General features: G+C 40.0%; 2 protein-coding genes and 1 long non-coding RNA gene across 12 annotated transcripts in view; 2 read left to right on the top strand and 1 right to left on the bottom strand.

Annotated features, from left to right (window-relative positions):
• Positions 1-3,219, top strand: part of dock8 (dedicator of cytokinesis 8) — a 58,867-nt gene extending 55,648 nt beyond the window's left edge. For 4 of the 5 annotated variants that reach the window (XM_031728197.2, XM_031728198.2, XM_031728196.2 and 1 more), the window contains 2 exons: positions 217-387; positions 1,408-3,219. In XM_031728197.2, coding sequence (XP_031584057.1) covers positions 217-387; positions 1,408-1,459 — 223 coding nt within the window. In that variant the 3' untranslated portion in view covers positions 1,460-3,219. Of the gene's footprint in view, positions 1-216; positions 434-1,407 lie in introns of all 5 variants that reach the window. The other variant, XM_031728200.2, reaches the window with a different exon arrangement.
• Positions 3,220-3,883: 664 nt separating this feature from the next.
• Positions 3,884-24,494, top strand: part of LOC116311161 (aminopeptidase O (putative)) — a 90,006-nt gene continuing 69,395 nt past the window's right edge. For 3 of the 6 annotated variants that reach the window (XR_005615225.1, XM_039621318.1, XM_039621315.1), the window contains exons 1-6: positions 3,884-3,985; positions 5,061-5,820; positions 6,122-6,291; positions 8,585-8,837; positions 9,667-9,880; positions 10,120-10,244. Coding sequence is in view for 5 of the 6 variants with exons in the window: in XM_039621318.1 (XP_039477252.1) it covers positions 5,090-5,820; positions 6,122-6,291; positions 8,585-8,837; positions 9,667-9,880; positions 10,120-10,244 (1,493 nt within the window). In the remaining variant the exon portion in view is untranslated. Of the gene's footprint in view, positions 4,222-5,060; positions 5,821-6,121; positions 6,292-8,584; positions 8,838-9,666; positions 9,881-10,119; positions 10,245-24,494 lie in introns of all 6 variants that reach the window. The other 3 variants (XM_039621316.1, XM_039621317.1, XM_039621319.1) reach the window with 3 other exon arrangements.
• Positions 18,936-19,569, bottom strand: LOC120443195. Its single transcript, XR_005615226.1, has 2 exons — positions 19,387-19,569; positions 18,936-19,296 (listed from the first exon to the last, which is right to left on the bottom strand). It is a non-coding gene; the product is annotated as an uncharacterized LOC120443195 (long non-coding RNA).

Raw genomic sequence — 24,494 nt, 5'->3', positions numbered from 1 at the left:
AAATTCTGGTCAAGCAGTTACAGGACGGTGCTTAGCATACACAAGCACAGTGACTTGTAAAAAGATTGTTTCATTTCAGAATTATTTTTGAAGCTCTTCTTGAGGTTACTGTATAATGATGATAATAATAATAATTAAAAAAAAGCTTGAGGGGAAAACTCGATTCTTTTTTTTCATTACAGCCAATGAAATTACATGCCACTTTCTGTCCTGCAGGTGCGGTGAAGCAGTTGAGAAGAATAAGCACCTGATTGCATCAGATCAGAAGGAGTACCAGCAGGAGCTGAAGAAGAACTACAACCGCCTGAGAGAGAACCTAAGGCCAATGCTGGAGAGGAAGATTCCCGAACTCTATAAACCCATCATCAGGCCTCGGCTGGAGAACAGGTAAACAGAGCCACCGCACCAGACGGCTTTGACAAGGGAAACAGAGGTGAGAAACACACATTGATCATTTTATCAGGCTGTGTCATCACTGAACCAAAGGGAAAGGGAGAATGAATTGATTACATTTTTTCTAAATCAGACATCATGAGTGAGGGTGGCTTTGACTGACAAACCAAGGGCACTTCATGCTCAAACAATAGAGACTTGTGGCTTAGTTACAGTGAAAATACTGCAAGGCCACAACCTTCTTTGCAACTAGGAAAAATCGATTGCCCGATGACTGCAGTGAACAAAACTGCGTTCATTACAATAAATTTAAAAGTGCTGTGGTCTCCAACCACTGTTTCCCACTGTGACTGTAGCATTATTAATCACAGTCATACTGTTTATCACCTGTTTTACTACAACACTAACCACTGAGATGATGCACTCCATCCAAAAGGGGTGAAATATGATGCGCGCAGCATGGGTCACGATCAGGGTTCTGTTCACACCCAGAAGGGTCACCCCCGTTAGAAAGAATGTATTTTGGTTTTGCCTATAATTATAACTGACAATTTCTATTTATTTTTTAGATACAACATGGATAGGAACATAGGAAGCCATTAAACTAGAATATATAAATATAACCTTGTTGTTTCTGGTTTTGTTTACTGCTGTACACGTAACCACAGATGCATCGATTTATCTCCATAGTTTTTAAAAAGAGGGAAAAAAATATTACAAGTTGTGATAACTGTTATATTTTTCATGTAATTATTTCATATGTCTGACACCCGAGCCTCGGTAAAAGAACACTAGCTAGTTGGTGTTGTGGAAAAAATATCTGTTGCTCTCGCTGTTATCTGGTAGAAATTTATGGTTAAGATTCAGGGTGTTTTTAGGTTGTGGGAAGTAAATGATTACCTTACATCTACGCACCCTCGCCTTCTCACCATGATTGTTCCACCTCTTCTTCTTCATAATCATTCATTATCTTTTGTTTCTGTTTCCCCTCCCTCATCCACTGTCTTCTCGCAGGGATTCCTTCAAACGTCTAAGTTTCCGCAGAACTCAGGAGGAAAACTCCTGAGTGCTTGAGACAGGAAGGGGAGGCTGTCACACAAGTGAGAGAGAAAAAGAGAAGAGAAGATGAAAGAAGAGGGGGGAAAAACAAGAAAAGGAACAGCAGGAGCCGTACGCCGTGTCAACAATGGAAGACTCGCAGTTTCTCAGTGATCTGGCAATGTGTATTAATGTTGGCTGAGTGTTCACTTTTATGATGTCAGGCTGTTTGTAAGAGGAGGGAAAGGCGAGTGAGCACATACAAAAATGGAGGGTGGGAATCACCGGCAAAGGGTAGCTTATTGAGCATTTCACTGTAAAATCTTCTGTTGCTGTGTTAATTTCCATTTTTGGATAACTTCAAGTCCTCAAAATGCTGCAAACACTTCCTCTGGGTCAGTAAACTAGCTCTCTTAGGTCCTTACTAATCCCAGGCCTGTTGTTTGTGTGTGTGTGTGGGTGCGTGTGCCAATAATGCTCGTGTTCTGTGTATGTACATATATATAGATGTATGTGAATGTCTGAATGAATGTGTGTTTATTTAGATTGTGTTTAGATTAGAAGCTTTTGGTGCCATACTGAAGTCACTTTGTACTCAGTGATGATAAATGATTCTGTTATGTGCTAAAGGGCCTCTGAAATTCCATTCTGGGCGTCTAAGCATGACATGTTCCAGTGTGAGCAGCGAGTGTGGATGGATTTTTGTGCACTGGAAAAATAGGTACAGATTCATGTGTTAACAGTTGAGGCCAGCCATGTACCTGGATATGTAGCTAACAGAAAAGTTTAACTTATTAAGAGTTTCACAGGAGACAGATAGGCTTTTTAGGGCTCTAAAACACACGTGGAATACACATAAAGTGTGCATTGTGGATATATTTGAAATATTACTTCAGATAATAACAAGGTGTTTACAAAGTTGTTAAAACTATTTTGCGTTGTATTTTATGGAAATGTATTTTTAGATAAAATAACAGCAATAATGATACTAATTGGAAGTATATTATTCAGTCGGTGGGATTCAGTGACTGAGTTTACTGTACAATCTCAGCGTATGTTCCAACAGTTTCAGTTGCTCTCTGTAAGTAGACCGCTTCCTGCAATACACACAGTGCCAAATTCAATTCCTTCTGTATTTACTTAAGAAGTGAGGAACTTCAGCAGAAATGCAATAATGTAAAAAGTCACTCCACACGGATTTACTTTGCAAATTATGTTTACTCAGTACGTGAGGACACATTCCAGTGAAGAAATTTATTACTGCTTTGGAATATTAAATTGTGACAACTTGATTTTATGTGACATCGATGAAACATTTCATCTAAATGATGTTATGCTGCAGGTCATTCTGTATTGCAGTGATGTAAATGCGCCTGGAGTTTCAAAAATGGGTGTACATGTTTGTCAATGTGATTAATGCTCATGGAAATATTTGTTTCTAGGTACATATCTTATTTATTAGCTGCTGGGTGGTTTTTTTTTTGGTTTGTTTTGTTTTTTTGGGCGGGGGGGGGGTAAATAAAATGATGTCTATGCAGTATGCATCAGCTGTGAGCTTTGATGAAAATGTATACCTATTTTTAAAACGTGTACCATATTAGCGCTGTAAGAAGTATTCGTGGGATACACCCACTGAGACTGCGTTCATGTTTCACGGGTTTCCTTTATGTTCGTACATATTTGTTGTTGTTGTTGTTGTTGTTTTTTTTTTTTACATATAGATTTTTTTCCCCCACTCTCATACTTACAATGCTGTTGAAGAACCTGAATAAAAATTAATATATGTCACCACTGTGTCCACTCACATTTTAATATAACTGAATTAAAATGCAAACATACATCTATTACTTATAAGTAGACTATGTAAAGATTTTTTTAAGGCTCATGTTAAGACTCTAAGCTTTTTTTGGTGTCCTTTGTCTCAGAATCAAAAATAGAACATAAATGAACAAATGGGAGACTAAAGAAAACTAAATGTTTAGACGTAGACCAAAAATAAAGAAATAAATAAATGCAATAATTACACTGAAGAGTATCCCGAAGTTGGAATTTAACTGAAGCTAAAACTGAATAGGAAGCAAAATATACACACTGGCCACTTTATTAGGTATACAGTTTCAACTGCTTGATACTAATTATTGAATTAGCCAGTCACATGGTAGCAACTGAACGCTTTTAGACATGCAGACATGGTCAACACAATCGGCTTAAATTTAAAGCGAGCATCAGAATGGGGGAAGAAAGGTGACTGTGGACTTTTCACATCTGCTCCAGTTGTTCTTGCACCTGGTACTTCTCTACTTTCTCGTTCTCATTCATTCTTTCTGATTTCATATATCAGAATGTATATATTATTTTTTTAAAGCATTTTAATCGTTACTTCCGTAGTTATCATAAAAAATAAATAACGTGCAGCGCTCGAGAGAGTGGGGGGGATTCAAGTGAAGGACTACAATCCGCTGCCGTCGCACTAATGTGACGACATCAACGCTCGACTCGCACAGGACGGGTACAGCTTTGTTGTAGAACAAACGAGAGCTTGTGATGCTCGGCGGTATGTTAGCAGCTGTTTTGTACAAATATTAGTAAATACGCTGTTATCCACAGCGAAGCCGGTTATTTGTGGCGACACTGTCGCTGCGGTTGAACCGCAGACTGTTTAATGAGAGAGACCTGTGATGGAAAGTTAGCCAAACTCCTTCATGTCAGTCAGCCAGGTAGCTTCACACTTTAGTGAACTTTAAAACTTCAGACGTTCATTTACGTCGTGCGGCGTTTGGAAACACTGAGGTGAAGACCTTCGTTTCCTGTGCTGGCCGAAAGTTTCTGTTTTATGTTTTCTCACACTTTAGCCTGTGATTAAAAGTTGAGCAGTATTGTGACTTGCCTGCAAGCCCTGCTCTGCCTCCAAGGACACAACTTAATCACTTTTAACTGTGTGACAGCTCTCTGGCATCCACTTCCGCCCACTGCTACATATTCCTAAACCCTTAGAGCAACACTCAACTTTTCTTTCCTTAGTAACAGTAAGCAGACACTAATTTTATTAACAAGCTGCATGAGCTTAATAAAAGAGTGGTCACATGGATCAGAGTTGGCTGTTGTTGTCCAATCTTTTACAATGATGGAAGATATGTTTTTCTACATCCTGTTGCTCAAGATATCATGGTCTTTTTCTCAGTGCTCATAATTTTATAAACTCCGCTGAATAAGCTCTGAGGATTTCTCACTGTAAATAGTAATTGCACCTCTGTCGTGCCAAGCCTCCCTCCAGCCCCAAGCAGGCTAAATAGAAGGACTGTGACAGGAAAAATGAAAGCAGGAGAGCTTTAATATAGGTTTCTGCAGATAGTTACCCGTTACTGTCTATGTGTTGAGTTGTTTTTACTTGTACTGCTTTGTTAACACACATCAAAATTGGATCATGAAATTGTTTTCCTGTTTGAAAGTCGTTTCATTGTGGAATGTGGGCATGTGTAGAGTTCACTGGAGTTAAATGCAGCTGTAGCCTGCAGTCACCATGATGGTGGAATACATCATACTTTATGCATAGACAGAAATGAGTTAGATTTTTTCCTCAGATTCTCAGTCGGTGTGGGTTAGTTTTTTTTCTCTTTCCTCTGTTTCAGCTACTCAACTTTGATGTCCTTGGTGTAACATGGACCCAGATGGGGACCTAAACCCTGACACGGATGACCTTCCGCTTCGAGCGAATACTAACCACATATTGGTCAAGCATTATGTCCTGGACCTGACTGTTCACTTTGACAGTAAGGTCATCAGTGGTAGTATTGTTCTGTTCCTGGAGCCTCGCTCGGGAGTGAGGACCGAGGCTGGAGGAAGTCAGGATGGTTTTACATCCAGATACCAGGAGGTGGATGCTCTTGAGGATGATAAAAAAGAGCTTGAAACGACTACAACAAAGGTGGAGAAGATGTGTGGTGATGCAGAAAGTATTCAGTCATCAAGTCTGTGGCACACTACAAGTGGCGGTGAGTTCACCTTAGTGTTGGACTGCTGTGATCTTGACGTGTCAAAGGTCGAAGAGGTGGACGTCACCTCTGTGGAAGCCATGTTAAGCCGCTTTCCAGAGGTACCATCTAAAAAATCAGGGGATGTTTCAAGGAAGCCACAGGCAGCTTTTATTCAGAACCTCATCTCCATGCCCTCCAGCCAGTGGAGGCAGCAGCATCAGCTCTTTTCACTTTGTAGCCATGCCCCTGGTGCTCAGAATGGAAGCACACTGCAGTTCCATAGAGACCGATGGAGTCTACAGGTGAGGAAAAATGGAGTCACATCACCTCAGGAGTTCCCTTGTGCTCTCAGGATCTGCTATGAGACGAAACCAGCAGGAGGCTCAGTGCGGTGGACCAAAGATCAGGACAACAGGTTTGTTTCAGGATGAAAAACATCTGAATTATTAAAGTAAAGATTGGCATATTTAAAAAAAAAACAAAAAAACTGGCAACTGGCATCAAATCTGCTCTGTTCAAAGTTACAGTGTAAGATACCGAGTGTGCATGCCAGAATAATATAATACAGATTAATTCATTCACAAAAACACACCTCGGGCTATTTTATTCTCTCCTGTGTGGGGTATGCGTTACTTATGTGTGTGTTTCTGTGTGCGTGCTTCGTTTGGGCATTGAAGTGAGGGTTGTTTATAGTTTGCCATTGTTTACCCTTCCAGGGTATGTGTTTACACTGCCGGTTCTCCCATCAACAACCGAGCCCTCTTCCCCTGCCAGGAGCCGCCTGTTGCCATGTCAACATGGCAGGCAACAGTACGGGCCCCCAGTGAGTGCGTGGTTTTGATGAGTGGGGAGGAGCAGGCAGTACCTGCTGAGGATGGGGACACACGTAAGCTTTGAAAAACCTTTAGCAACAGAAGTCAATTGTATATGTATTTCTTTGTTTTATATATATATATACATATATATATGTGTATGTACATTTGTAAACTTTTGAATATTACACCAATTTATTGACTACTAAACTGAAAAGAAGGGATTGGTATTAGATTTCATTACTTGGAATAAATGGGTCTGTAGTGTCCAGTGTTGAAACTAAAAGCCATTATGGGAGCATGGACTATTGATGTGTTTGAGAGATTGGATTTGTTGGGTTAAATAAAAAGGGTACGTGTGCACCAAAGTATCGGCTGAAAGCTGGTACCAGCCATTATCAGCCTAATTCCCAAATAAGATAACATTTACCGATTGTAATGGCCCACGTTTATCTGTGTGTCACATCCAGTTTGAGCTGGCTAAATCTTTAGATAGTGTGACAGTGAAGCTTTTAAAATGGCTTAGCTATTCATTTATTTATTTATTTTTTGTCTGCCAGGCACAAAAAATAGGAATAAATAAAAACATAAACAAATAAACAGAAAAAAATCAGCCTAATGCTTTAAAAAAAAACATCAATATCAGTGCTTCCAGAAAAGAGCATTGTAGAGGAGTATGAACTGCACTGAAAAAGGTCTTTGCATTTTATTGGAATCAGTAGAGAACATTTTTCAGTAAGTATTTCTTGCCCATTTCCAGGCCTTTTAGAGCTCCACATTTCAGATTGGGTCAGTAGTTCAAATATGTATGATGGCAGCATCTGTTCAAAACAAACCAGTTAGAACTTTGAGAAGAATAAAAACAGAGAAGGTTTACAATAAAGGATATACTGTGCAAAAGCTCACAAAAGAAGTAGATGTAGTGATTAATGGGAAAATGTGTAAACATAAATGTAAATACGGTATATAAGGGAAAAACAGAGTTTGTGCAATTCTAATGAGGCTGAAAATCAATATTTGGTATGACCACCTCTTTATTCTTTATCACAGCCTGAACTCTCTTGGGCAATCTTTCTTGTAATTTCTTTAAGTAGTCTTCAGGAATAGTTCTCCAGGCGTCTTGAAGGACATTCAAAGCTTTTCTTTGGATGTGTGCCTTTTTTTTAATCCGTTCTCCATTGAGATGATCCAACGCTGCTTCAGTAATGTTGAGGTCCGTGCTCTGGGGATTCCATCCATGACTGATGATGTTCCATTGTATGTTTTTCTCTCCTTTGTATGCTTTTACTGCATTAGCAGTGTGTTTGGGATCATTGCCATGCTGAAAAATGAAGCTGTTGCCAATCAGATTCTTTCCAGATGGTATTGCATGGTGGATCGAAATCTGATGGCTGTACTGCATTCATCATCAAGATCCCCAACATCACTGGCTGAAATGGAGTGGCAAACCATGACATAGCTTCCACTGTGTTTTACAGATGGCTGTCAGCCTTTTCTTCCTGTTGCCCTTTCTTAAAAGCCACGCTGTGCCCATTTATGATGAATCTCAGATCCCACGTCAGGTCTTTGTTGGTTTTTTTTTTCTTTTTCCTAATTATTAAGGATATGACTTTCAGATACTCTTCATCTTTTTCCTAGGTTCAACTAAATAAATTAAGTGGAACAAATTATGTGGTTTTGCAACAAGCTGCTGGTAACAAAGAGTCTAAAGATACAATTTAAAATTGGGTTCTTGCTAGGTTGTCAGTTGTGTAGACACAACATTGATTCATTCCTTGAGTTTGGTGCCTTTTTTTATTCTTGAATGATTCATAGGTCAGTGTTAAGTGGCGTAAACAAAAAGCATTCCTCTGAAATAGTGAGGTACAAGGACCGGAAATTAGGAAATGTGCGAAAAAGCAGCCAGTGTTCAAAGAACCTTTGAAAGACATTCAGAAAGACTGGAGAACTATTACTTACGACTGTTTAAAAAATTAGAAGAATGTCTCTTTTCTTGGAAACAAATTAAAGAAATGTGGCTCAATACTTTTGCAAAGTACTATGAGTTTACTTATAATAGAAGTAACAGTTTCCAGACTGAGATAATTCTCTGGCTGCCTTTCAAGATTTTAATAACTTTCACATCATCTGAAAGGTGGACATGAGAATTGTGTCACTCTTTACCGATGGGTGGGACTAAAAAGAAATAAAATGTCAAAGATAAACACATCAGATTGGGCAGTGTAGTAAAAACAAAATGGCATTTCAGTTCAGATTTTTCTTCTGTTTCTTTCTCCATGCTGCCAGTCGTCTAAACTCTTTACTACTTCTGTACCTTTGACATTTTTATTTTCTCTCTCTGGCACTTCTTTGGCATTTTCTCTGCAGATTTCTTAACGTGGAATTACTATGTTACAATGCCCATGCCCGCCTCCACCTTCACTTTGGCAGTGGGTCACTGGCAACAAGTCACAGCAGAAATCCCCCCAGAGCTGGAAAAAGGGGTGAGGGACGGGACAGACTGTGGCAAGACTGCCAAACTTGGGCCTGAGTATGGGCAGTGGACTGAGGCTGAGCGTGTGTCTAGACTTGGAAGTTCTTCAAGTGAAGTAGTAAAGGGCTCACCTCTCCAGACTGGCAGGTATTTTATTAGTTTTTCCTGTTCTTTCCTTCTAGTAGGACCTCCTCCTCTCCAGACTGTTATTAACCTAAGTCTGGCCCTTCCACATTCTATGGTCAAACTTTCCTTACACTACACCAAAAATGGTGCAGGTGAAGTTAGGGTGATGAATAGGGTGCAGCACTCAATCAGCTTTTTTATGACAAATGCATAAAGGCTTTCACCATATTACATTAGGTTCAGTGCCCAGCAGAAATTATTGTTGGATAGAAAAACTGAGGCTTACATAAATTTTATAGACATACAGGATATAAAACGCAGGTTGGAGCATTTCGAAAGGGCTGGTTTCCTCTGTGCAGGGCATGGTCGATCTGGGGTCTCCCTTTTGCCGGCCAGCAGGTTGGCAAGTCTGCCAGTGGTTTCCAGTAATTCTCCTCCTCCCCCTCATGGTTGTCCTCCAGCAGCAGCCCAGCCATAGCCTGCTGCAGGCCCCATGATTCCCCAACTACAAGGAGGGCCTTTATTTTCAGTGAATGGCTTGAAGGAAACTTGGCTGTTGCTTGAAACCCTTGGAACGGTTCTGATGCCGAGGACGGAGTTAGTGCTGGATATTGGATTAGAGTGAATGTGATTGCATGTCGGCACTTAGATATTTTTGGGCTCATTGTGGTTTGTGATGTATACTGTCATTTCCATATTTCCACTCCTTTCATTTCGGTGAGACAGTGCACACTGTGCCATGGATGGTTCAGTATTTCAAGGTCTATGTAGTCAAAAAGAAAAAATGGAAATTTAAAAAATGTTGTTATTAGCCTTTGGTTAAACTTTTCTTTCCTGTTTTCTTCTACAGCAGGGACCAGACTACCTGCGTAGACTCTGCATTCTGTTACTCTTCCCTTGAGGATGAGGGACTCTCTGTAACTGATTATTCAGGCATGGTGGATGACGGCATTTCTTGTTCCCATGGCGACTACCCTTGCCGATTTACTGAGCGGTCGGCTTGTTCCCAGCGGGTGATTCCACACCGTGTATTTAGCCCTGCCTGCATTCTGCAAAAGGCCCAGGTGGGTTCTGACAAAGAGCCACTGAGAGTTGTGCTAATTAAATTTTGTATGATTAAAGGAGACAGCATCAGTTAACGTTTGTGTCACTGTGTCAGAGGTTTTCAACTACCATCTCTTGGCACCCTGGTAAACATATTAGACTGTATTTCCATGGGGAGCGGTTAAAAAAAATTCCTTATTATTTAAATATGTGAGCTATAATAACGGTTCTTTGCTTTTGGTTTGTTTCCCTTTTGCAGATGGGAGTCCTTAAGCTGTTGCCTCAGTGTTTGGCTGCAGCCCATGCTGTTCTGGGGGTGCACCCCTTTCCCCGACTTGATGTTCTCATTGTCCCAGCAGGGTTCTCAAGTCTGGGAATGGCCAGGTAATGACATCTGTGTTTTTGTTAAGAGGTTGCAAGTAGTAGATTATAAAGAAATGCTGGAACGAAAGAAAAAATATTAGTGAACAGAACTGCAGGTTTAAAATTAATAGAAGTAAACTGTGAGGTGTTTGTTAGTTGTACAGCGAGTTAACGATGAAGAATTTATACTCTGCTAGTACTTTTCATGTTTGCTTGTGGGTGCTCCAGTTTCCTTTCATGGTCAAAAGATGTGTTTGTTAGTGTAACTGTTGATTCTCAATTTTTAAATGACCATTATTGTTGATTTGAAAGCACTTAAAGTTCATTGTAAAACGAACACTAGGCATACTATAAAGATATGTGTAAGTGAAAAGCGCTTTGACTGGCCAGTGAGTGAAGAAAAGCACTATATAGTACTGTGCTAAAGTCTTGAGCTACTCTTCATTTCTTTATATTTTGGTTACAAGGAGCAAGACTGTCTTCTAAGTTTTTTAAGAGCAGTTGTTCTCCAGGTTTTCTGAAGGTCTTTTTGCAGTTTTTCTTTGGACACTGGCTGCTTTTTTTGTCATTTGCAGTCCAGTCCTTGTACCTGAACATTTTAAAAAAGAGGTAAAAAAAAGAGGTGGCCTAAAAACTATATACAGCAATTAAATATTATCTGTCATTGTTTAGGGCTGCATTTCAAAATTGATGGAATTGTGAATGCAGAAAGTACTGTCCAATTTCGATCAACCATGCAATACCATCTATAAAACATGTGATTGGGAACTGACATAATGCTTGACCAATATGTGGTAGTATTCACTCTAAGCGGAAGGTCATCCGTGTCAGGGTTTAGGTCCCCATCTGGGTCCATGTTACACCAAGGACAGCAAAGTTGAGTAGCTGAAACAGAGGAAAGAGAAAAAAACTAACCCACACCGACTGAGAATCTGAGGAAAAATGTTTCAGTAATGATCCCAAACATAATCCTGACACAGCAAAAACACTCAATGAACCACTATCAGTCATGGATTGGCTTCCACAGAGCCCTTATTTAAGAAGCCTGGAGAACTATTCCTGATGAGTGCTTAAAGAAATGAGAAGAAATCTTGCCTAAGAGTTCAAGTTGCATTAAAGAATAAAGGTGGTCATACCAAATATTGACTTTCAGTCTTGTTAGAACTGAACAATCTCAGCTTTTGAGTTATGTACTATATTTCCATGCTTGTCTGCACATGTTTTAATAAACCGCTTTCACCAGTTTACTCCAATTTCCATCAAAGGTCTTGTATTACAGCTTTTTTAAACTTATAACATTTGATTGGTTGACCACCTAGGAGCAGCAGAAACAACCTGTCAACACAGAAATGTCACACTGCTTCTCTGTAGTTGCTTTTTTACTTTCACAAGTTGCACAACAAAAGTTATTTGAGTAAAGTTGTTTGCTGACTAATGGTTGGTAGTTCTTTTACAGAAGTTTCTTGATTTCTTGAACAGTTAGCAGAATAATGCCGAAAAGCTGCAGAGGGGAACTGAAAGGTTGGGATTTACACAAGTGGATACTGTAGTCATACAGTATGATCCGCTGTTAATGTAAAAGAATATTATAGCAGTTATTTGGTTTCGGCGGAGCATTTTTACTGTCATTTAATCTAGGTGTACGCAGACTAATCTATGGACGGCCATGTAAAAACTTGTGAAGAAACATCAAAGATTTCCCACAGCAAAGCGACAATCAAGCACTTGTGTTTTTTAACTTCACCCTGCTGCTTCTGTTTTGGTTTCTACAGGCAGAGTGTTTCTGGGTTGCATGATTAATGGCACACTTCACATTTCGAAACCCCCTCGCTCTTTCTTAATCTTTTCCGTGGAGATCCTCCACATACGAATTCTTTCAGAATTAAAGACTCCAGCTGTAAACTTTGTTCAATCACTTGTCATCCCTCCTTTGTCCCCCCACATAACTGCTTCCAGCACGGGCCTGCAGGCGTCATGACTCGCATATGCATGGTGCTTAAAAATTGATGTAATTGTGTGGTGTTGTTGTCTTTTTAAGCAGGAAACATTAAAATTGCTAGATTAAAGCAAATTAAAAGACTAACACGTAGTTTCAAAGAAGACTTCAGCCTCTTTACTAAGCATCTCCTTAAACCCCTTTTTCCTTACACTCTCCTCCTTATTCGTTGTCCATTAATTTGCCCTCGACTATTCTTTACTTTTTCTGTTCCCTCCCTTCCCTCATCCTGTTTCCAAAACTCAGAAACTCACCACCTCTTTTTGCCTCCATTCACTTTTCCATTCCAAACAGCTATTTCCTGAGATTTTTTCCAAAATTGTTATTCCAATTTTTTTTCACATAATTTAACCTTGGTGCTTTTTTTTTCTTTGTTTCTTTATTTTTCTTCCTTTGTTTTTCCTCCTGTAGTCACAAGGCCAAGCCTGTGTGACTGAAAGGACCATACTAGGGATATCCCCTCTAACTGACATCATCCAAATCAAAGAGTAGAACCCCCCCCGGCTCAGACGGTTAAAAGTAAGAACGTTGATTACATTGTTTGAAACTCCGGCCATGTATAAAAATCACCATGGTAACAGGACATATGAGAGAAAATAAGGAACAAGCTTAACAGGTACCCTTTGAAGGCCCCATAACCCTGAGCCTCTTCACTGGGCACAGCTTAATTGAGTCCAGTCAATAGGCTGCTCTGTTGCATCTTCGTGTTTTTTCCAGGACGTTTCAGGTGGTCCTTAGCCTCTCCAACTTACACTAGACCTGTATGTATTTATGTTTTTGTGCAGGTTTAGTAGTGGAGGTCTGGAGGCTGATGGGTGGTCACGAAGCCACAGGATGACAGATTTATTTTTTTGGACGCTATAGATAATAACCCTTCATGTATTTATTTCCTCTTCACCCTCCGCTTGTTCTGTCTTTAGATCTGTTCCCCCGTGCTCCATTTCCATATTTATTCTCCTTTTATTAACTTAGTCCCCCCCCCCCCTTTTTTTGTAATCCTTGTGTTCTGAAAATCTGATGTGTCCTGCTTCTGTCACGTCTTTACCCTTCACTGCTTCTCTTTTCATCCCCCGACTTTCTGTTACTCTCTTTGCTCTCGTAATATTGCTCGATCTTCAAGGCTACTGTGTTTGTCGTCCTTGTCTTTCCTCTCCACTTGTGTGGTTGATCACATTTCATGCCCTCGGGCATTCCCCAGAAGTCATAGTTTCATATTTTCTCTACATTCTTTAGGCTGCGTATGACATCTTTATAGATACAGCTGATTGCATCTAGTAGCCTTATAAGTTAAGCGAAAATTGGATATTAAAGTAAATTCAAGGTGATGAATGTTTGGGCCTTTAAAAAAAACTATGCTAATTAAGTAAGCTGATCAGGCTGGCCAGTAAGCATCCTAGTGTCTGCGGTTTACAACCACAGTCTCTCTTTCTCTCTCCATCTGCTTTTATCCTCCCCCCGTTACTCTTGCTATAGAAAAAGTGCCCCAGACAGGATATGAGCTCATACCTGGTTATGTAGTCTGCGTGATTTGCTGACGTTGTAGCAAAGTGTGGTCTTAATCAGAGCTATTTTAAGCAACAGAGAGGGACAAACGGGCAACAGAACAGACCTCATTCTCGACTTTGCATTCTTTTAGACTTTTTTTATCCAAAAACACAGCGCTCTTTCATCCATGAAAAAAAATCTTGCCCCCATCTTGTGAAAATGTGTCTCCCTGCTGTATTTACTTTGAATGGACGTCAAGTGCTGACACTGAGGCTGTTCTGCCGTGGTTGTTGTTTGACAGATGTTTTCTTTTCCTTATGAGGATGGCTCCCAGGCACTTATCCCTTTTTCTCTGGCTGCTTAGGCTCCAGTTAGCTGCAGATGACAGAAGAGATTTAGGGCCTTCATTAAGCTTCAGACAGCACCTGCACTGACTCCCTATAAAACTCTGCATGGTTCTCAACCCAGTGTCAGCCCACTGCATCCTCCCCTCAATGTTGGTGGTTCAGTCGTGGATGCCTCAACACATAACCGCAGGGTTGTGCTATAGAAAGGCAGGGAGGTCAACCAAAATGGAAGCGCAGATTGAGATGGAGATGAGAGAGACACGAAGAGGGTAAAGGCGGGGTTCACAACAGGCCAGCAGACCCCCAGGATGTGGGAGAGGATGTGTGGATTATTCCCAGCAACAAAAGCCATTAGCCCCTGGAAAGACTTCAGAGACTGGTGCTATTTAATCTAGAGATTGGGAGGTATGAGGGCCCCATTTGTTGGGATCAAGCCAAGCGCAGTTTTTGTGTAGTGCCCCAGTGGAAACAGCAGGAGCGGAGGGGCTATGGACCAGGGAGCTGTGGCAAGAAGGCATAAAGCTGTTGTAGTGTGATACCGAGAAGGGAGGGGAGAGGTGAAGCAGGGGAGGAATCACAGTGGCGTGAAGTTTTTATACTGAGATACGAAAGGGAGGGCAGGAAACTGAAGATTAAGAAGTCAAGTAAGGGCATGTCTGGACTCAAAGGTTGTACCACGTATGCTGTGTACCCACGAGGCTCTATGATTCACACACACAAAGGACTAGACTTGCGCAAATGTAGCTTTAAAAATATGATGCTAGTAAGCAGCTCAAAGAATTTTTTTTGGGTGTATTTTGTGCAACAATTTGGGTTCAAAGGCTTTGCATTCTCAAGTTATGAACAACCTGCTACCAGCATCCTGTACAGTACATACAAAACAGGATCATCTCTTGCCTATTTGTATGTATTCCTGTTGTCTTCATGGCTGTTTCTTCAACAAGCCAAGCTTTGAGGCTACATTGTAGAGACACCGATGTGTTACTCTCCCCGTGTTATTAGTACAACCTTTAAGGCACTGAAGAGCCGATAAGGGAGAGGAAGACAAATACATGGTTAACCATTAATAGAGGAGTGTGGAGATGGATGAAGAGGTGTCTGGGTTACAGTCAGTGAGCACATTAGGGGAATCCCTTAAAGTTAATTCGGCATCCAGTCAGGATAAAAAGTTCATTGTTCTGAGTGACTGAAGGACATGAGAATGGTGTAAACTAATGCCCTGAATATGATTGGAGTGGTCATATTTAGCCTTGCACTCTTTATTGAAAACTCTGTATGTATATATATATATATATATATATACAGAGTTTTCAATAAAGAGTATATATATATGTATATATATCTCCATATGTATGTGTGTGTGTGTGTGTGCGCGCGGGCATTTGTACAATGTTTTTATTTTTACTTTTCTTAGGTCATACTGTTTTTTCTCTCTTTGTTTTTACAATTTGAATCTGTAATCTCTTCATAGCATCGCAATCACGTCATTTCTGACTGGGAGTGACAGGAAGGGCACGGCATTTCCTCTCACTCTTTGAAGCTGACGTCTGTGTATCCCAGAGTAATGGCTTGACTTGCAGGACTAATCTAAGATCAGCATGCCCAAAAGAAGACATGTCTGACATCCCTTGGAGAGTTTTCGCACAAGCGATGAAATGCGCCTTTTCACTAGTGTTGGTGATGTGGGTTTTGTTTTGCTTTAGTGTAGACAGGCAGATTCCTGTTCTTGTGTGTGCGAGTGTATGAATGTGTGCATTGTTCAAATAATGGAACAAGGATGTGTATTTACTGTAATGGCATGACGTCAGAGGAGACCTACACAGATGATGTGTAGGTTTGGACATTAAATGAGCCAGATCAATGTGCAGTACTTTGTTGCTGCTGTTGGCGTATTTTTATTTATTTATTTATTTATTTATTTATTTTATGACAGGGAAAGCATGCCCCACATTCTCAAATGAATGGTAGAAACTCCAGCTTTATGTATAACTTAATCCTTAATATAATTTACTTATTCTCATTATTTAAACCCTATATTTAGTTACAAAATTGCAAAAGGACTACAAAAATGAAATGTTGAAAATGAGACCACTAATTGTGTTGTGAAAAATATATTTTTATTTTTATTGAATTTGAATTTGATGACAGCAATGTCTTGACAGGGGACTGAAATGTGTGCGTCAATCACAAAACTTGTGAAACATCTCAAGACTAGAGGAAATGGCCATTGAAGACTAGACCTGTGGAGGCAGTCTTCCACCAGCCTACTGTTAGTTTGCAAATACAGCTTGTAGCTGTCTAAAAAACCTAAATGCAGAAATTAACTGATAGAAATTCAGCCATAAATATGTATAAATTTGAATCAGAAACTTCTCCACAAATAGTGACATAGCTGCTGCAGGAAGCTTATTAAATGCAGAAGTACATAGGCGTTTAGCAACTTTGCTTTTGTATAGGAATATAACCAGAATAAAACCAGCTGTAGGGTAATAGGGTACTCAGACAGTTGAGTGCCATGTTGCAAAGAGATGTGCCACTGATTTGTTGCACTCATCGGCACAGACTGACTCAGATTGATTACAATGTGTCTGTAGATTAGACAGCAACTATTTGCAAACCTTTAACAATCTGTCATTGAGTAATTGCAGTCAGTCTGAGTCAGACCACGATTGTTTGGAGACAAGTTTTCTCCTAAAAGTTGACCTGTGGAGTTGCTCTTTGATCGAAAAGTGGTCACCCAGAATTTGAGTGTTGCACACTCGGCCTCTCTGTGATGTGATGGAGAGAAAGAGATTATTCAGCAACGGTGTAGATAGAAAGACTGTGGAGGCGATGCAGTATAGAGTATAGAAATTTAAGGATCATGCTTCTCAGCTAAATTGAAGTTTGAGAAGTTTGTCATCATCGGTACAGAAAGATTGAAGTAATCCAGAGAAATCTCTGTATGCAGGGAGTCAGACTGAGAAGTCTCAAACTCAGGATAGTCCCCATCAAAAGCAAAACACGATACACAATTGCAAGCTAAAATTCATGCAAAAATAAAAACAGATATAACAAGGTCTCACAGTGTTGCCATCCTCGCTGCAAGCTGGTTCAATTAAAAACAGAAGCAAGATGTCAAATCATCCTGCGGTCTTACAAATCTAAATTTGTGTTTTTTGATATTGCTGATAGATAAATACTGTTTGTTGAGGAGAGGGATTATCTGGCTAGTTATCAGAGTGCACTTTAAGAGCTGTGATTCGTGACAGCATGGGGTGTATGAATTTGCACATCTGTCAAGGGCCCATTAATGCTGAATAATGTCTGTAAAGGTCATTGAGTAACACATTGTGTGATTATATTTAGATGATATCCTTTCCATGGAAAGCCTTGTTTATTTAAGCAAGAAAATACCAAATCATCTTCTGCCCATATGACAGCAGCATGGCTGTAGTAAACAGGTCTGGCAATTAAACTGACCTGCCTGCAGTCCAGACCTGCCTCCTATTGAAAACATTTGGTGCATTATGAAATAAAGAATCCTGCAAAGGAAATTTCAGCCTGAGATCCAGGAACATGTGAGTCCGAGAGAACATTTAGTTTTCAAAACTTCCATTTAAGCGTATATTTTGTTAACATTTTACACAAAGTCCCATCTTTTTTAATCAGCAGAGTTGTATTTTACACCGCTCCCTCCTCGTAGAGATGGGCTGCCATAAGAAACGGGGGGAAAAAATGTTCAAGTAGTTATACTGCTTGTTCCACTTGCAGTACAGCCAAACTAGGCAGCCATATAACTGTCACAGCCACAGCTGAAAATTATGACTGGTGTATACCTCTTGACCTCTCAGGCAGTAGAGGATTTTCAGCCTGACTTCAGTTGATTGCATTGTTTGTTTATGGGCTAGCAGGATGTTACATTGGCGATTGGTCCCCGTTGTGAGGAAGTAGGGAGCTGTAGTGCCGGGGGGAGTTGGTACCCTCTGGGATATTCCTGCCCCGTTGCTCTGGAGTGCTTTAGTGTGCCACCACTGTTTTATAGGACCAGTGTTTTTTTTTTACACATTTTAACCCAGTAGAAGTTATGTTCTTCACATTAGTCCTGACCATTTCCAGAAATGTTTAGTTTGCTGTAAAAAAAAAAAAAAACGTAGTGTATAGAGTTTATGTCTTATTCCAAAAAGCCATCTTTAATAGGATGCCAAATCCTGGTAGAAGTCTTGGTAAATGGACTGACATTTATATAGCCCTATTCTAGTTTCATTGATCACTCAAAGTGCTTTCATTATAAGCCACATTCACCCATTTTCCACACATTTAAGCAGCACTTTATTCTGTGCTTTTACACACTGATGGATGCATGATAGACAATTCGGGGTTAAGCAGAGTAGACTGGCTAGAGCTGGTGCCCTGGATTGAACCTCTCAGTTGACGATCACTGTTTTTATTACTGTTTATTGTTGTTTTTTGAGCCTCTTTTTGATTAAGATGACTAGTAAATCTAAAATCTTAACCATGAATGAATTATTAGCGGTAAATTTCTCCAGCTTTATTTACATGAAATGGTTGTTTGGAACCAAAGAAATGATTTCAGCAATGTGGCCAGGACTAATGGGATGAATCTCACAAAACTAACAGCTTTGGAAAAACAAAGCTGATCATTAAGGAAAGATCATTAACTTTGAGGAAAGGCATGCTGCTCGTTACCATCTTACATGATAAACAAATGAAATGCAACAGCAGAGCAAAAAATGCAAATTAAAAAGTTAAGATGTTAATCTTATTCTGTCCCAGTTTCCAGTATCTGCCTCAGTCTTTTGCCTCATTGGCAATGATTTCCTACCCTCTTGCACCCTTGCTAAATTGCACCTCCTGCCATCTTGTTAAGCTGTGCCATTCCCCCTTCTCTCTCTCGTCCTCCTCTCACTGTTTGTTCCCCAGTCTTCCCACTGCTTGTCCTTCCCTCTTCCTTCTGATGTCTCAGAGGATTTCTTGCCTTTCTGCTCTCCTCTCCAGTTTGATCTGCAGAGTAACTCTAGAAGTGTGTGATACAGACCTGCTCTTTCAGGAGACAACTAGGGGTTCAGGGTTGGGAGGAAAAATGTGGGGGTTGGATTTTCTGGCACAGAAGACAGCTGTTAATCAAATAGTCAAGGATGAGGTGTTTCTTTCTTCCCACCTTGAGTGGATCTCCCTTTCGTCAATGGGCCTCACAAAAGAGCCAAGGGAGTCGGAGGAAAAAGCCAGCTCTGCATGCCTGCACCTGGACAGAAGTAGAGGGAGTGTTTTACGCATGCTTTTAAAGTGATTGCAAGTAGTTAAGACTTTTAGTTTCCCTTGCTGGTCTACTTACTTCTTGCTGAAAACAAAGGCAGTTTCAAACCCAAAGGTGACAGCCTGTTCTATCTGTCTCCCTTTGGCTCTTTGTTTCTTTTTCTTAGTCAGAGCTTCCTCTTAATGCTGATAGCAGTGTACAGCTTAGCAAGTCTCTTGTTATTGCAAGAATATTCCTTTCTAGTTATCTCGAGCCTCTCAGCTTCCCTTCCGCCCCTGTATATGAGTTTATCTGTGCTGCTACAGTATCTAATCACAACTGAAGCATCCACCTTTTTAACTCTTGCTCTGCTTGAGAGGAGAGGGTCCCGCATTATGTTGTGAACATGCAGGTGTTTTCTTTCTGCAGGAGTGAACCTGAAACAATTTATTTGCAGTACTTGTTGAATTTTACATTATGACCTAAATGTCCTGCTCCTTCTCGGGCAATATTTGTGCTTTTATGTTCATCATAGAATGATCGATGGTCGACTGTGTGTTTCTTTGGACTGTCCTCGGATGAGAACCTGCTGGCAACAGCTGGCATATAGTACTACATTTAACAGTAACACAGACACACTGTGCCATAACTCTAGATTAGAGGCTTTAGCAAGACAGGCCTGTCACGGCATACCCATTCTGTTAACGAATGGATGAGTCCAGTGGACCCATTCCCTCGAGTGATGGATGGGTCCATTGTATGGCATAGGGGACAATGGAGCTGATCTTGGTGTGCGTCCTCAGGCGTGTGTGATAGTGGAACCCAGAGGCTGGGGGTAATTTCATTCTGGGCAAAGCTAGACAGTTTAATGTCCGTGGGTCCTCTGTGCTGAACTGACCAAAATGAGACATTTGAATCAAAGTGCTGTGAAATATCCCTGGTAATGCTTCTCATGTGTTGCTTTGCTTTTAGCCTCAGGGACTGGCTGCACTCTCAGTTGGTCTGCTAGTTGTTGTGTGTGTGTTTTTTTTAAGTCATGCTAGCAGCATGAAGCTGTGTACAGTGGTGTGTAAGTCTCTCTGGTCAGTCCACCATTTTGATGAAGACATGTCAATTATATGTTTTTGGAAATTCGAAAGATTGATCCTTGAGCAAGTCAAAATTTCACCCGTGAGAATAAGACTTACTGGAGGTTGGATTTTGTTATGAACATTCACGGTTTACAGACTACAAATCAAGGTGATGCCCTTTTTCTTCTTCACTGTTTTCTTTTCAAGCGTCTTTTAGTGAAATATCTCAGTAACTATTGAGTTGAATGACCTGAAATTTGGTACATTTTAGTAAATTCTAAATTGGCATGGCTGCAGCTCTTCCTATTAACAACAATGAATCATCATTTGAGCTACATACATCTGAAAGTTATTTTTTTATGTTTTTGTCTGTAGTATGATTTATGCACAAGTTCTCCATAATCTAAGCAGTTTAAAAAATATGTCAGTTAGTTTTCGTCTTATTGTCATTAAGTCCCTTGAAAACATTTGAATCAAAAATAGGGTCAGGTTGTTGAGATTAAAACTGATGCATCATATAACCCTGTGACATATTTTGACTTTTCAAAATAATGGCTAAGCCACTCATGGCTTTACATTTTGATAGGAAAATGAAAAATAAGTGCAGTGATTGATTGACACTTTCAAACATAAATGAAATTGCAGTATGTAAGGCAAAAGTGGAGTTTTTCTAACAAACAGTTCTAATCCTAAGAATTCTACATTGAAAGACAAAATTTGGTGTGACCACCTTTATTTCACAGCACTGCCTGAACTCTTTTAGGCAAGTTTTCTTCCAATGTATTTAAGTAGTCTTCAGGAAAAGTTCTCCAGTCTTAAAGAACATTTTAGGCTTTTCTTTGGATGTTCTCTGTCTTTTGTTCCCTTTTCTCTCATGAATGTTGAAATCCAGTTCCATTCCATGATTGATAGTGCTCCATTGTGTGGTTTTTCTATCCAGGTATGCTTTTACTGCATTTGCACTGTGTTTGGGATCATTGTCATGCTGAAAAATGATGCTGTTACCAATCAGATGTTTTACAGATGGTATTGAATGGTGGATCAAACTCTGATGTTACTTTTCTGTGTTGACAAGATCTCAAACACCACTGGCTGAAATGTAGCTCTAAACCATAACAGAGCCTTCACCGTGTTTTATAGATGGCTATAAACAGTCACTGTTGTACATATCTCCTGATCTCCTCTGTATATGTTGATGGTAATTTGAACTAGAACTCTCAAATTTGTACTCATCTCTTCATTAGACCTGTTTCCACTCACTTTCAGTTCAGTGACGCTTCACTGAACAGTAGATGGACCAGTTGAATGTCCAAATATGTCTCTTGGGACCTGTGTCAAGGCTTTGCTGGATTTTTTCCTATTTCTTAAGGCCATTACGAATGTTACGACCCGGCTCATAGCCGCAACATAAAAGAAGATGACTACCAGTTGGTGGGATGAGAAGAGGCTTTATCTTAAAATGGACAACCAGGTTGGCTAAAAATGGCTGGTGCCACTAAGGCAAACACAACAAAAGAGATGGACAAAATGGTGAACGGAGAACTAAACTATACTGGGAAAACTAAACTACTGACCCTGAACAGAAACACAAACCTGAACACAAATAACCACGAGCAGAAAACAGATCACAGTTGGGCAGCAGGGAAACACACGGAGATTACACACAGGTGGGGAACACAGCTGGGAATAATCAACAAGACGAGACAGAGGTAAAACTGAACACACTCACATGAGACGCAGACCTTCACAATAAAACAGGAAACAAGAACAAATCCTTAAACATAACATAAAACAAAACACTGACAACATTAAATCGTAACAAGAGGAAACACTTTTTAAAGGAAACAGTGCAAAGCATATTGAGATATGCTACGAAATCATCTTGTTGGTGCAGAAATTTCATTTTATGTTTGTCAAACTGTGTTATGTTTGGCATTTTTACTAGATTCAACTAAAGAAATTGGGGAAAAAAAGTTATTTTTTAAGGCTGCTAGTAACAAAGTGCCTAAAGATACAATTTATGTTATGTGGAAATACCACACTGGTTCATTCCTTGAAATAGGTGCCTTGTTTATGCTTGAATGAGTCATAGGTCAGTGTTAAGTGGCTTAACAAACAACAAAAGTCGTTCCTTTGAAAGTGTTGAAGGACTGGACTGAAAAAAACAAACAAAAAGAAAACAACTTTGAAAGAAATTCAGAAAGAGCACTTTAAATTACAGGAAAGTTTGGTGCCTTGGAAGCATACATGATGTAAAGAAATGAGGGCTGGCTCAAGACTTTTGCACAGTTCTGTACATGCTGTATCATCACACTTTTTAAATGGTTTAGGTCTTCGGTAAGAACCACTGCCCTTTTGTCTTTATTTTCAGCTTCATATATCTCGCCTTGGGATATGCATGTCAAAGTTAACAAGAAATATAACCCTGTATCCTAACCCTAACCCTCGTAAAAGGCTGTGGCCATTCTTTGACGTCGTAAAGATCCAAGAGTGAAAAAAAAGCACTGTTACAAACTGAGCATTTAGCATAGTCTGAAGCCTGAGCCTTTTGCTAATGCTCATTGTCTGAAAACATGTTGAAAACACCAGAATCAAATACAAGTTAAGGTAAATCGTCCACTTTAAGTCTAAGGTGGGCTGGGAAGGTGTAAGGAGGCAGACCGACCATTGATTGATCTGGCCTCTTTATCACCAACTTTATTGTTTAACCATTCTGCTTTGGATTCACTTTATTTGGGCCACTGTTGTCCTTAGTGTTAAGATCATGAGGTAACAACTATTAATAGTACAGTGCAGTGATTATATTTTCTTTTGTTAGTATATATGTGAAACATAAAACATGTTTCATCTACGCTATATCCCTCAGTTGCAGTGTTTTGTCTCAAGGGTACACAGCCTGGTCAGGTGGCAACCCAAACCCTCTGCAGAAAAAAAAACAGCTCTGCTCATTGGCTAATTTCACTTCAGTCTCGCCTTAATCCATCTTTCCATTCTGTCAAACACTTCTTATATAGCCTCGGAGCACTGAGTGGTCTCACTTTCCATCTCCCCACTGTCTCATACTCTTACGTTACATAAGATAGAAAAAAAGCAGTCTATTTATTACCCTGCAGGCAAGAAAATGTCTCAAATTATAATTCTGTGAGATAGATTTGTCCTGTCTTTTTCATTAAGGCGGAAGTGGAAGCTAAAAGAGGGTTCTGAGTGCTGTGTGTGAAGAGCGATGGGGTTTGCATGCAAGTAGCTACAGTCATAGAGGAATGTGGGTTATGTCATGTAGGTAAATGTTACGTCAGGCTGATTGACAGTTAGTCTGTAGTTGCATATAGCTGATTGGTCTTTAGTGCCATTAACACATTGTGCATGTCCCTTTTAAATTTATAGAACTGAAGAACAAGCGGATTATTCCTACCTTTGCATTAGCCACATTAGCAAATTTCTCATGTGGCTAATTCTCCATTAGTTTTGAGTGTATGCCCACAGGTTAGTGTTATGTCAAAATTGGTTGAGTAACAGTCGGACAGTTTGGAAACTTTGACAACAATTTTAAATCAATAAACAGGGACAGAGTATCACTTTATATAGAGATCTAGACAAAGTCTACAAATTTTGAGGGCTAGAGACGTGCACATCTTGGAAACAATCTTGTCCTTACTGGGAAAGCGACTTGTGCTGTTGTGGAGTTGGTAGCAACTGAAAGTGAATTTCACTCCAATGTTATGTGATATAGTGAGTAATTTAACAAGTACAATGTGGCATATTACTCTTTCTGTATAATGTCCCTAACACTGAATATAGCAACTTCTGCAGGAGTGTCTCAGATTTGGGTTCAAACGTGTGTGAAAAAAGTCCAGGATTTGTTGCCAGCCAATAACTCTCAAGGAGCGATACTGAGACTCATAGAAAAGGGGTTAGAATTAATTAGGTACCAGTGTTATTTTACTTATATTTCAGTGGTTCAGCCCACCAGTCAGAGCAGGCTAAGCTTTATGGTAGCAGAACCTAAACTAGACAGGTGCTAAAGTGGAGTGTTTCAGACTTATGGCTTATTTAGATTTCTGCAGCGACTCTTTGAGTAGCCTATGGTGTAATCTGTGTAAGTGGCAGATGCTGTTATTGGCATTCATGCTTTTGTGT

Source organism: Oreochromis aureus, linkage group 12 (assembly GCF_013358895.1).
Source record: "Oreochromis aureus strain Israel breed Guangdong linkage group 12, ZZ_aureus, whole genome shotgun sequence".
NCBI lineage: Eukaryota > Metazoa > Chordata > Actinopteri > Cichliformes > Cichlidae > Oreochromis > Oreochromis aureus.
This window is presented reverse-complemented; position numbering and strand designations above follow the sequence as displayed.